General features: G+C 43.4%; 1 protein-coding gene across 1 annotated transcript; it reads left to right on the forward strand.

Annotated features, from left to right (window-relative positions):
• Window positions 1-941: 941 nt before the first annotated feature.
• SMIM32 (small integral membrane protein 32) lies at window positions 942-3,747 on the forward strand. The gene is made up of 2 exons (XM_054288185.1): window positions 942-1,029; window positions 2,282-3,747. Exon 2 carries the CDS (start codon window positions 3,070-3,072, stop codon window positions 3,388-3,390), a length of 321 nt encoding a protein of 106 aa, XP_054144160.1. The 5' UTR covers window positions 942-1,029; window positions 2,282-3,069; the 3' UTR covers window positions 3,391-3,747.
• The last annotated feature ends 8,545 nt before the right edge of the window (window positions 3,748-12,292 follow it).

Here is a 12,292-nt window from a genome sequence, read left to right on the forward strand (position 1 = left end):
CAGGTGCACCTGTGATTGGTCTCATGTTGGATGTTTATCATTAATGGCCAATCACAGCCCAGCTGGCTCGGACAGAGAGTCCGAGCCACAAGCCTTTGTTATCATTCCTGGCTATTCTATTCTTAGCTAGCCTTCTGATGAAATCCTTTCTTCCCTTCTTTTAGTATAGTTTTAATATAATATATATAATAAAATAATAAATCAAGCTTTCTGAAACATGGAGTCAGATCCTCATCTCTGGATCTGACTCCATGTGAGAGTCAGATCACAGACTCAACCCAAGACCCCTGTGAACGCGGTCACAGAGGGATGGAGGTGAAAGATGCCCAGGAGCCCCTGGCAGAGCCCTTTCTTCTGCACCACACTCCTGTTCAGGGAGGAAACACATCAATGATCATGACATCCCTATGCAGCTTTTGTTGCATTTTCCCCCTGTTACAGAGTTGGAAACATCTGCAGAGAGCCTGCATGTTAAACATTGAGACTGTGCACACTATTTGTAGGATTCAGCCCCAGATGCCTTCTTGATTTTCTTACATATTAATGAAAACAATAAAGGAAATAAATAAAAAAGGACGTAAAGCTTTGTTAAACTCAAAAGCAGTTCAGAGAGGAGAGAGCTGAAGATGGGATGGTGCTGGGAAGGCATTCAGCCTTGCCGTGCTACTGCTCACAGAGTCCCCTCTTTGAAGGAGGCATGAAAGGAGACATTTCAGCATGAGAGTTCAAACTCTGTGCCTCTGTTGATTTTTCCAGCCCCCACGGCTGCCTGCCTGGGCATCCTGTTCTTTGAACCTGCAGAGTAAATAGGTGTAACTCCTGTGGCTCTGTGGGCAGGAGATGTGCTCCCAGGAGGAGCTCTGGGGGCAGGCAGGAAAAGGCCCTGCTGCCATCCTGAGAGCAGCAGGAGGCACTCAGAGCACTGGGGCTGAAAAACGGGAGGAAGAGAAAGAAAGAGAGAGGAACAAAAGTCGAGAAAACCTGCCATAGAGAAAGAACTCCTTGTGGATGGCAGGGTCCCCAGGACTTGTGAGTAAACACACAGGGAATGGCTCTTCTGAGGATGGGTGCAGGAGGATGTGAACGGCAATGTGACAGAGATGTGCCAGCTTTCTGCCACCCAGCAGAGCTGCCGGTGGCACAAGGGGTTTAACTGGAGCACCTGGAGCTTGGCAGGAGATGAGGAACACGCTGACCAGGGCCTCAGAGGGTGTTGATTTTATTTTATTTTATTCAAATCTAACTGACTAGAAGATTTCTCTTCTCTTCATTCGCCCTCTCCCAGCAGAAACATTTATTATGCTAAGTGAAATGTTTAACCACCGGCACTGTTGGCTGCAATAGCTCATCATAAGCAGCTTTAGCATTTGCTGGGATCAGCACCCTGGGGCTGGAGGTGGTGTTTTCATCTGCCCAGTTACTCTTCCTCTCCCCTGCCCATTTTTCAAGTTCCATTGCGTTAAAATAAAAGTATTAACGGCGCTTATCTGATGCAAGGGAGATTGTGAGAGCAAGCTGGCGAGCAGCCAGGAGCTAATAGCAGCATAAAGCAATTTGCTGGAAAAAAAGAATTAACATGCTAATTGTCAGGCTGGAGAGGGTGCTGGGGATCACAGAGGAGTAAAAAAAAAAAGAAAAAAAAAAAAAAAGGAAGGGACATTGATTACTCCAGATTTAAACAATAAAGGGATGAAGAAGAAAGAAAGGTTTTGAGGCAATTTTCTTCTTTTTTGTCCCGTTCTTTGCTACCCTCCCCCAGCTCAAAACCTCCAGCCAGAGCCTCAGGCACTCACGGGAATTTATCCGAAGATCTCTTCCTTTTTAGCATCGTGTCAGCGCCAGCTGCACCGCGGGCTGCGGAGCGGTCGGCGGCACTACCCAGCCCTACCCTGTGCCCTGTGCGCTGCCCACGGAGCGAGGGGCAAAGCCGGGTCCAACCGAGCCGGGTCCAACCGAGCCGGGTCTGACAGAGCCGGAGCCGGGTCCAACCGAGCCGGGTCCGACAGAGCCGGGTCTAACCGAGCCGGGCCTGACCGAGCCGGGTCCAACAGAGCCAGAGCCGGGTCCAACAGAGCCGGGTCCAACAGAGCCGGGTCCAACAGAGCCGGGTCTGACAGAGCCGCACTGCCCCAGCCCGAGCCTCGGCTGAGCCCAGCGCTAGGGGAGGCTGCCAAAGAACTGACCCATCCCCAGGGAAGATTTTTTGGGGTTTCTTTCTCGACCAAAGGGACATCGCTCTTTTTTAAAAATTATTATTTTTTAAATTTATTTCTCTTCAAAGCAATGAAAGGAGTGCCTGGAAAGCTCAAGCAGAAAGCTCAGCCTCTTCACGCTGGCTCCAGAGAGCGCCAGCGTTAACCGGGATTAAGAAACTCAACTAATGCTTCCCAGCGCCGGGATTGCAGCAGCGCGGAGCCTCCCGAGGCAGAGAACCGCAAATCCGGCCGGATCTCCGGGCAGGCAGATGCCGCTTAACCCCGGATTTATGTGCGTCCCACCTCTGCAGAGCCGCTGGAAAACCACCGTGCCTCCGCTGGGCGGACAGTGACCGCTGCCAGCCCAGCCGGGGCTGCTCCGTGCCCGCTGCCAGCCGGGCGAAGAGGCTCCCTGGTTCTCTGTCCCCCAGCCCATGCCGGAGCGGTGGCACCGGGCTCTCAGCGCTCTCCCAGCTCATCCCTGCTCCGTGCCCGCTGCTGAAGAGGCTCTCTGTCCCCTAATCCATGCCGGAGCGGTGGCACCGGGCTCGCAGCGCCTTCCCAGCACATCCCGGCTGACCGGCAGATGAGCCAGCGCATTTCCCCAAACGAGGAGTGCTGGGGCAACCAGGGCCAGGACACGAGGTACCTGTATCATTTTTGATTAATATTTGTGGGTAAATGCTGTAAATATGAGGCAAGAAGATTTAAAAGAAAGTCGCTGAGCAGAGCAAGTGAATTAATTTGTTTCAGACAACATGCGGCTGGGTTGCATCCCTTTACAAGCAGGAACATTGTTTCTTTCCTATGCCAAAGACTGACTGCGTTTGCCCTCCTGTTTTACTTCTGCTGTGGAAGAAATTTAAGCAAGAACATGTATAGTGAATTTCTCAATTCCACCAGCGCCACTGAAGCTCACCTAATGATTCAGACCAACACGCCCTACCTGAGCAGCACCCCGAGACCCGTGAGCTCCTCTGCTCTTTACATGTCGACAGCCAGGGTGTTAAAAGAAGGGGAAATAAATAAGCCAGACCTGGTGACTTACATCATTCTATTTTTCTTTCTGTTCTTGACTGTGACATTCATTGTGTTCTTCATAAACTGCCAGCTGAAAAATTCTTTTTTTGCTACTCTTCCTTACGACAGATCGCTCAGGGAGGCGAGGAACCCGTGGAGGACACAAGCTGTCTGACACCTCTCATGCCAGCAGGAGCAGGCACCACAAACCCTGTGCAGTGAGGAGTTGGTGCCATGTGCCAGTGCAAGGATGTGAGCCCCTTTAGAGTAGTGCGCTGGAGGAGGTTGCTCAAAATTCTGCTGTATGCCAATCTGAGTAGCTGTAAATAAAAAGCTCTGTTATGAACCGAAGAGAATGCTTTAGCAAATTGATACAGTTTTTGCAAAAAAATCGCCCCGTGATTCCAGATTAAGCTCTGTGTGTATGCAAATGTCATCATCCACCCATTCAGTGTCCATACAAGGATAATTGTATTAACAACAATTTCTGATTTGGGCATCTGGTGGAGCTTGTTCCCCCATGTTTAGGAAACCAAGCATCAAATGTAAAAAAACAGTGTATTTACCTAACAGTTCCACAGAGATGAGTTTACTTTCCAGACCCATTTCTCCCAACTGCATGGTGATGCTGTGGGAGGCCTGCCAGGCAGGAGGAGAAAACGAAAAATGTTTATTTAGATTTTTGATTGTCATTCTGTGTTTTTTGATGTTTGAATGCATCATTGATCAAGTCTTAAGTTACTACTTATGTGAAACACTTACTACCTAATGAATTTATTTTCATCTTTCATAAGCTGCAAAGGAAATTATTTGCCACAGCATGAAACCAAAATAATCAGGCTGGAGAGAAGTAGGGAAAGAAAATTAATATATTTAATATTATGCAAACTAATGAGAAGTGTGAGCAGAGAGCTCCAAGTTTGATACACAAAGTGGGTAAGTTCTGAAAGCCATAAAACACAGCTTTATAGGAATAGTAGCTTTACTTCACCACTCCTTGCTCTTCCTCTAAACCTAACCCAATTAGAAGTATAAATGATCAATATGACAACAGCTTGATTCAACACTGGTCACTGGCAGCCCCTACCATTTCAAATTACTATCTGATTTTGTTCTAAAATCAGAACAAAAAAAGCTTCTGCTTAACACTGGTAGGTGTCAAGCTATTTTGTAGATGCTGATTTCTTGTAAACTTGATTACAGCACAATTCCAGATGAAGCTGCATGAATGTGGCAAGAGTGTCCATAATTCCCACAAACAGCAGGTAAAGGGCTTGGGGTTTGGGTTTTTTTTGGTTTTGTTTTTGTTTTTCTAAATCAAATGGCTCAACATACAGAATTGCAGCTATCCAGAAACACCTGGATACAGTGTCTTTCTGGATAGCTAAATCCCAAATCCTATTTAACTAAAAATAGTCCTAAATCCTATTTTAGCTGCAGTTTTGGGTATTGGATCGTCTGAAATGGGTTCAAAGTGGTGTCAGATGCTGCTCCTAACCCTGTTTTTGACCTGCAGAGTACTCCAGGGGAGCTGCGTGTATATATGTGTAGATAAATTATTTCATCCAAAGGAGGAGATTTTACAATGCGATTACACACACATACAGGCTTGCACTCAAGAACACAGACAAAATGTGTGTATATGGAAGTCTGTTTGCAAGCTTCTTCTTTTATAACCCCAAAATTGCACAGTTGATAACACTTCCATGTCATTGTCTTTGTTACCATGTTTTATTTTGCTCCAATAAGCTAAACTACTACATAACAGATTTCAATATTTTATTCCTTGATATGTGGCCAATATTTCCTATGAACCAAATTTAACTGCTGTAATTCCAATTAATGCAGAAAGCAACAATAAATGCAAGTGTATTTCTCTCAGCCCTTTTTGAATAAATCAAGTTTTATCACATCAGGCATTTCTTATTTATTTTTAAGTAATGACAGCTTGTTTTCAGCTACCAGCCATAATGAGTTTGGTCTAAGAATTTCTGCTGGCAAAAACCTCAGAACCTGACAGAGCACATGTTGCTTTCCACTCTTTATTTAAACATTCAAGAATAGCTCCAGAATAATCCTGTTTTTCTCCACAGCCTGGTTAGAGTAATACTACAGAAGAACCTGTCATGCTGAGAGCGCTAACTGATTTTCTGGGAATGCTTTTATCCATGCCCTGTGTTGCTCTCATCAATATCCAGGATAATTTCTATTGCAGAAGAAAGCTTCATTAATGATATTCAGAATCATTGAATCCTAGAACAGCTTGGGTTGGAAAGGACCTTAAAGACCATCCAGTACCAACCCCCCTGCCATGAGCAGGGTCATTTTCCAATGCCAGGTTGCTCCAAGCCCCTTCCAGTCTGGCTTTGAGCATTTCCAGGGATGAGGCACCACCATAATTTTAGCCAATGTATGAAATATATGTGTAGAAAACTCTGTGTTTTACCAGGCTCAGAATTCAAGCTGGCCAAAAAATCCTCTTTCCAACCACAAGCACACCAGGGAGGGCCTGACAGGCATTGTTCACTTGCTGGAACTGTTTTATTGGATGTATGACACATGGGATTCCACATGGATCCCTTTCCCTCACTCCCTGCCAGTCACATCCTGACACAAACACTCTGTTGCTGTGTCTTTGACCAAATCCCATTTTCTGCTTTTTTAGAGCCTCTGAACACACCCTGCAGCAGCCTTCCCCTCCTGATGGCTTTTCCTCAAGGCAGATTGGAGGTCAATACACTGAAACATGAAATATGAGTGAAACACCAGGAAATCTGGGCCAGAGGCTGTGAGAAGCAGAGTGGTCACCATTCAGAGAAACTCTTACTATTATAGGCTTTGCTTTCGAAAGATGAGCAGCCCCTGTAAGACTTTGAGGAGCATTCATACACTTCACATGCACGGCTAAGTGCTCTGCTGAATCAGGACCTGAGAGTTAAAGAGGGTTCTAACCCTCCCTCTGGGCCAGGGAAACAACTCATCACTTTGTGGATGCTTTGAAGCTGATGCCACTCTTTCAATGGATTATTATTATTGTGATATTTCATTCTGTTGTGGTATTTCATTCTGTTTGAATGCACAGGCAGTGCTCATGGGGAGTTTGCCACAGCCTGTACTGAGTAACCAGGGAGGAACCAGCGGCTCTGAGCTTCTCTGGGAGAGCATTCCAAACTGGGAGCTCACCCATCCCATTGCTCTGCCTGAACACTGGGTTTGGTGACATTTGGGGCTCCAGCAGAACCCATCTTTCTTCTCACATTTCCTGCTGCAGGTGGGCTTCCCCATGAGCATTGGTCCTCCTGCACTTCCCTCTCCCCTTAAAAAATCAGGAGCTGAGGGTTTTCTGTACCCCATGCCACATGGCCATGACAGTTTCTGCTGGAAAGAGCTCACCTGTAGGACTCACAAGTCAGGGAAACTGCACAGCAAGACAAAAGGCAAAGAATAAAACCTAAGAGCTAAATATTCCATGTTGTCTGGTGTGTCAGCCTGGTAGCCAAGCCAGTGCTGCACAGCAAGGCTGTGTGGCATGATCACACTCTCCAAACTGTATTAAACCACTGGGGCCACTGCAATTTGTAACTCGCTGTAAGGAGATTTTTCTAGCAGGTTCAAGCCTTGATTTCCTGGTGACCAGCAGCTGCCCCACTCCCACAGAGCAGAGTGTGGCCAAAGCTGACCCCAACAGATCAAAAGGTTCAGTTCAGCTCTGCCAAGGCACTGTCCCCACTGAACACTGCTCTGCCCATGCTCCTTGTTCTCCTACACATTTGGAGAGCCAGGAGCTTTACTTACCTAATATTTGAAACATTTAAAACAATGGAAGATACATCAGACTGAGATGGGGAAAGGAAGACCTGGATTGTGCTCACAGCATGTTTGCGTTTAGGAGGTTCTCTCTTCCAGAAACTGCATGTATAAGTAGAGAAGTTTGCTCTAAATCCATCAATCCATACAGAAAGTCTCCAGGGCAACAAGGTACACAGTCCCATTTTTTCAGGATGTGGATCAGAGGATTTTTTTTTCCTCTTCTTGCCCTCCTGGTATCATCAAATTCTTTCCTGCAGGGCTGAGCATCTGCATAGAGCACCACTGTTGAATTCTATTCATGGACACAGCCTGGTCACTCCTAAATTTGCACTTTTAAGTTCAATATACTGCATTTACCTCAATTTCTTAGAGGAAACTTAAGAATTGCTTCTATTAATTTTTTTTTTAGTGACACTGCTCGCCAGAGATCTGAAATCTTAGAAAAAAATAGTCTCCATTTGGTTCTTACAGAACAGAGCCCATTCTGTCTGTGTCTGAAGTCAAAGTCACACACACAGCTTCTCAAGTGGCTCCTGAGTTTGCCATCAGCAGTTTCTCTAAGAGACTTCAGAAAATCAGGATTTGCAGAAGTGACTGGGTTACACAGCACTTATAATTTAGTCCTGGAAATAAATTCTGTTATGGCAAACAACAAAGTTATTTCTCAAAAAGAGAATGGAAAAAATATATAAACAACAAAATAAAACTGACCTTAGAACAGAAAAGCTGCTAATTTAAAAGATGTGGGGTTGTTTTTTCTTCCAATGCCTTATGGTAAAAAGGAGCCCTGCAAGAAGCTGGAACACAGAATGGCTGGAGATGACCCAACAGCTTCTATCCCCCAGAAAGTCACCCTTCAACCCCCTCACGTCACACCTCCATGGGAGTGAAGTAATTTTACAGAATTTGTCTTTGGGAGGAGAAATGTTATCTAAGTACTCTTATTTCTGAACACAAGTTGGAAACATATTTTCAAGACCTAAATCTGAAAAAAAATTGATTTCACATTAATCTGCTGGTGTGTATAAATCCCACTTGTCCTTATGAGACTTTTACCTTGCCCCTGGTGTCCCACATCACCTGTAGCAGGAACATTGCTGTGCCATGGTCCCTGTGTGTGCAATCCCCACTTGGCAGTGCAGCAGCTCAGTCTCTGCTAACTCAGAGCATCCCTTTGGATGTCTGAGGCAGGGGCATGCAGGAGGTGACAGTGACAGAGCTGCCCGTGACACCTCCAATATGCTGCCCACTGCTCTTCCTTCCAGCAGAGCAGGGGCAAATCAAACAGCACCAGAGAATTCAGCAATTAAATGTGAAAGTGACTGAGCTGGCAGAAAGCTGCTCTGTACTCCAGGACAAGAAAGATCTCTCCTGTCACAGGGTAAAGGACACCCAGTGTTTAATTACTTTAATTTGCTTTTCACATACAGTGAACAGAAGCAGCCTCTGACTTATTTAACACATGTAGGCTGGAGAGTGGGTGGAAGAGGGCTGTTTTCAACTAAAACTTTTTTTCTATCTGTAAAAATCTCATGAATAAAGAATTTCAGAGGTTGCTTTGGCTACCTACTCCCAGAGTTGTTACTGCACCTCCAAATTCCCCAGAAAGACCAGTAAGATTAAAAAAAAAAAAAAAAAAACAAAAAAAAAACAACCTTCTTCATTTCTACATTATTAAAATTTTAATAAACTAAGTATTTTGTTTGCTTGCTTTTTACTTAAAAGACTATTCATAAAAATCCACATAAAGCTTCTGGAAAGCCAATAAGCCACTGAAACTTCATCTGAGATCCTGCTCAAAAATTAGCCTGTACTATCTGTGTAATACTACCACAGTAAATCTTCTGGGGATTTTCATGGCAATCATTGTCTTGGAAGCAAACCCATGAAAATAGTACAGTATCAAGAGTTTAATTAAAAAATTACATTTTTACCTGAGTGACTGGATTCTCATTCAGAGGAAAAAAACTCTTATTACTGAGAAAATGTCAGAATTTCAGAGCATTACTGCAGGTGACAGTCTGCTGGTAAAATTAAATCCCAAAGCAGGAAGCCCAGACAAGATAAAGTTGTATCAACATTTTCATTTCAGCTTTATACTAAAGAAATCACTTGTCATTGTGGCATTGGGATTCAGTGTTTTTGTACTCATCCTGCCAAAAAAAGATTTAATATATGCACACCACTTTTCACTCTCTATTTCTGCAGTATCTTGGTAAACAAGGGAAAGGTTTTCTTCCCCTCAATCTTTAAAAAGAAGCTAATATACAGCTCACTAAAGTTCTAAATGTACGTTTTACTGCAGCAGTACTGAGTTACAAGAGATATCTGAGCAGCCTTCAATTCACTGAAAGGCTCTTGGTCAGCAGTTCAAGCTCAACACATTCAGGCACAATGAGTTTCAAAATGTTACGGTTGGCCACAGTGGGGGAAAAAACCCCAACCACCCCCAAGTCAGCAGATTGCTGAGGTCTCACAGAAATACTTCAGTTGGTAGTACAAAAAATAGTTACATAAGTACTATCAAAATGATACCATTTTGGCTGGCTGCATTCTACAAGAAAAAAGAACTCTTTAAAATGAAGTTATGAAATAATTTAGGTCTCTGTTTCTGAGAGCACAGCAGCTTTCACGTTATCTAAAAGCTACAGAAAATTTTTTTTAAATGACAAGATTACCTTTGTGTGAGGAGGAATACGGACATGGAGAGGCATCAGCACAGGATAAATTAACCCTTGTAACACTTGAGACACAGAGTTACAGAGGAAGGAAATCAGAAGAATCTGTGGGTTTTTGTTTTGTTTATTGAAATATGAGCAGCAGTATGCAAAAAATATCTTTAAAAACATAACATAGCAAAACCTAGTAATTTTAAAATTAACAAAATAAAAAGATGTTTAGAGTTAAATGAAAAAACCTCATTGCTAGAACTGTGTTTTCTACAATGTAAACAAAAGCATAAAGGTTATGCTTGCAACAAACACAGAAGCAGGTTTATGGAGCAGCACAAGAAAGCAACATTATATTGTAATCTGATGGTTTGGTCTATTGATTTGAATTCAGAATGGGAAACCCTCCTCAACAGAAACTTCACAACTCCAGAAGAAAGTTAGTCACATGTTTGTCATTTGAAGCAAAACATTTAGAAAATGGTTTGGTTTTGTTTTTGGTTTTTGTTTGTTTCTTTGCCTTTCCAGAAACCATCACCAGCACTTTGAGCAAGTAAAACAATATCCTGAAAAAGTGACTATTTCAGACTAGTGAGGAAGCCTGACACATTTCAATGTCCTCTAGAGTTAGACTGCAAGAATCCAAGTTAATCTTACACCCAAGAATTGACAACTTTCACATTTTAATTCTGTGGGGGAAAAAAAACCAAATCATTGCCTCAAGCAAAACTAAAAGAATTCCAACATTTTAAACAATTCCATCCTGAATTGTAACACCTGGGCTGTTCCATCATTCTTTTGCCTGTTGGGTTGTTCTGTCAGATTTGTCTTTCACTGGTCAGTCATGCTAGGTGGTTTTATTTTGGTCCTGTAGATTCTATAACCCAGTGTCAGCCCTTCATGCCTAATGCAGTTATGAGTGTGATACACAAGGCACTGCCTGGCTGCCAGCAAGGCCCAGGTGTGTAAGGAACCAGAGCCAAGCTGCTGCCTTATCTCAGGGGCTGTGAAAGCACTGCCAGGAAAGCCTCCAGGATAAGCCTGCTCCAGGCTCTCTGCTGGTACTGCCAAAGCTGTCAACAGTGCTGGGGCTGGTGCAAAGCAGGAAGAGGCCCAGAAATAAGAAAATACACTACAAGAGCCAAATGAGTTTTTACAGAGGAGTAACACTCAGTCTAAGCTGGGCTACACTGGAAATGCTCCATGCACCACTCCCACACCACTGGCTGAGTCCATCTCCCCATCCCTCTCTCCAGACCAAGGGGTGATTTCTGCAGGGTGCTGTACACCAGGAGCAGCACTCCCTGCTCTGGTGACACTTTACACTGTTGGCACCAAACAACTTTCTATCCAATCCATCCATGCACCCAGATCTGAATATTGTATCAGCAGCACAGACGAACAAAACAGGATTAGCAACACCGTGAACCAGTAGCACAAAAAATCTGCTAACCAGAAAGCTCCCAAAAAGCCCTACTAGGAAAAAAGACAAATCTGACTGGGTTTGCCCCTGCAAGCCTGCCCTGCCAAAACCAGCAGTCACAAGGATATCCCAGCACTGGAGCCTTTGCAGTTCCAGAATATGCACACAAGCAGAAAAATGCCAGAGCACTTCAGTACTTAATGACAGCATCAGAAGTGGGTTAACTGGATATTATTGCAGAAATTATGGTTCAGTGCATGGGCAGCCAATCTAACCACAATACTAGCACTAAACACCAGCTCTGGCTCACAGCACCCACTGCAGCACCCATTCTTGAGTCATTCAGTTGGCCACATAGAAGCATACAAGTGAACAGAGAGAAGCCAGGTGAAAAACATTTTGGATAAAGTAAAATCTTGTACCTACAACTGCAATCTTTCCTTAATTCAATGTGCCATGTCATTTATTACATAAGCTAGTCAAGAAATATAATATTCTGTAGTGTTAAATATACATATTCAGCAGCTTGACAAACGTCAGGCCCCAAGAAGAAAACAGAAGCAGGATCCTGTGGCCAACTGACTTGGCATCTTATTCAATCAAAAGAACTGTCTGTGGGTTGCAGCTCCAAATAATGGAAGGGAAGAAACCAAAGCTAAGTGGCAGATAAATGTTACTCCCCTTCTCCTGAAGATGCACTCATCTGTTTTCAAACATGCTTGAGAAACTGTTTAAAAAAACAAAACAAAACACAAAAAACCAAAACAGTAATACAGAAATTCCTGTACAAGAGAACATTAGGGTTCTGCAGAAGTGTTACAGTTTATTCCTTTAAGGCAATTCATAAAAAACATTTTAATGACACGTAAACAATTTTTATCTTCTAAGATCATTTGTTACTTAGGTACCATATGATGCACAATTTCCACATTTGAGGAGAAACTGTCATTCAACAGAAGACACAGGAATTTGTTTAAAAAATAATTTTCTCAGGATTGCAGTAATTAACTGCAACACATTTTTAATAGGTATTTGCATAATAGTTTTCAGCCTCTCCCCCAAACACTGAACCCTTTTCTGAAAAGGTGTTCAGGAAAGAGAAAAAGCAAGGTGAGTTTAAAAAATATAATAAGGTCTTTCTGCATGCAAAATTTTGTATATAATTCACTTCTAAT

This window comes from Melozone crissalis, unplaced genomic scaffold, assembly GCF_028551555.1.
Source record: "Melozone crissalis strain CALT ecotype California unplaced genomic scaffold, PUWL_Pcris_2 ptg000061l_1, whole genome shotgun sequence".
Taxonomy (NCBI): domain Eukaryota; kingdom Metazoa; phylum Chordata; class Aves; order Passeriformes; family Passerellidae; genus Melozone; species Melozone crissalis.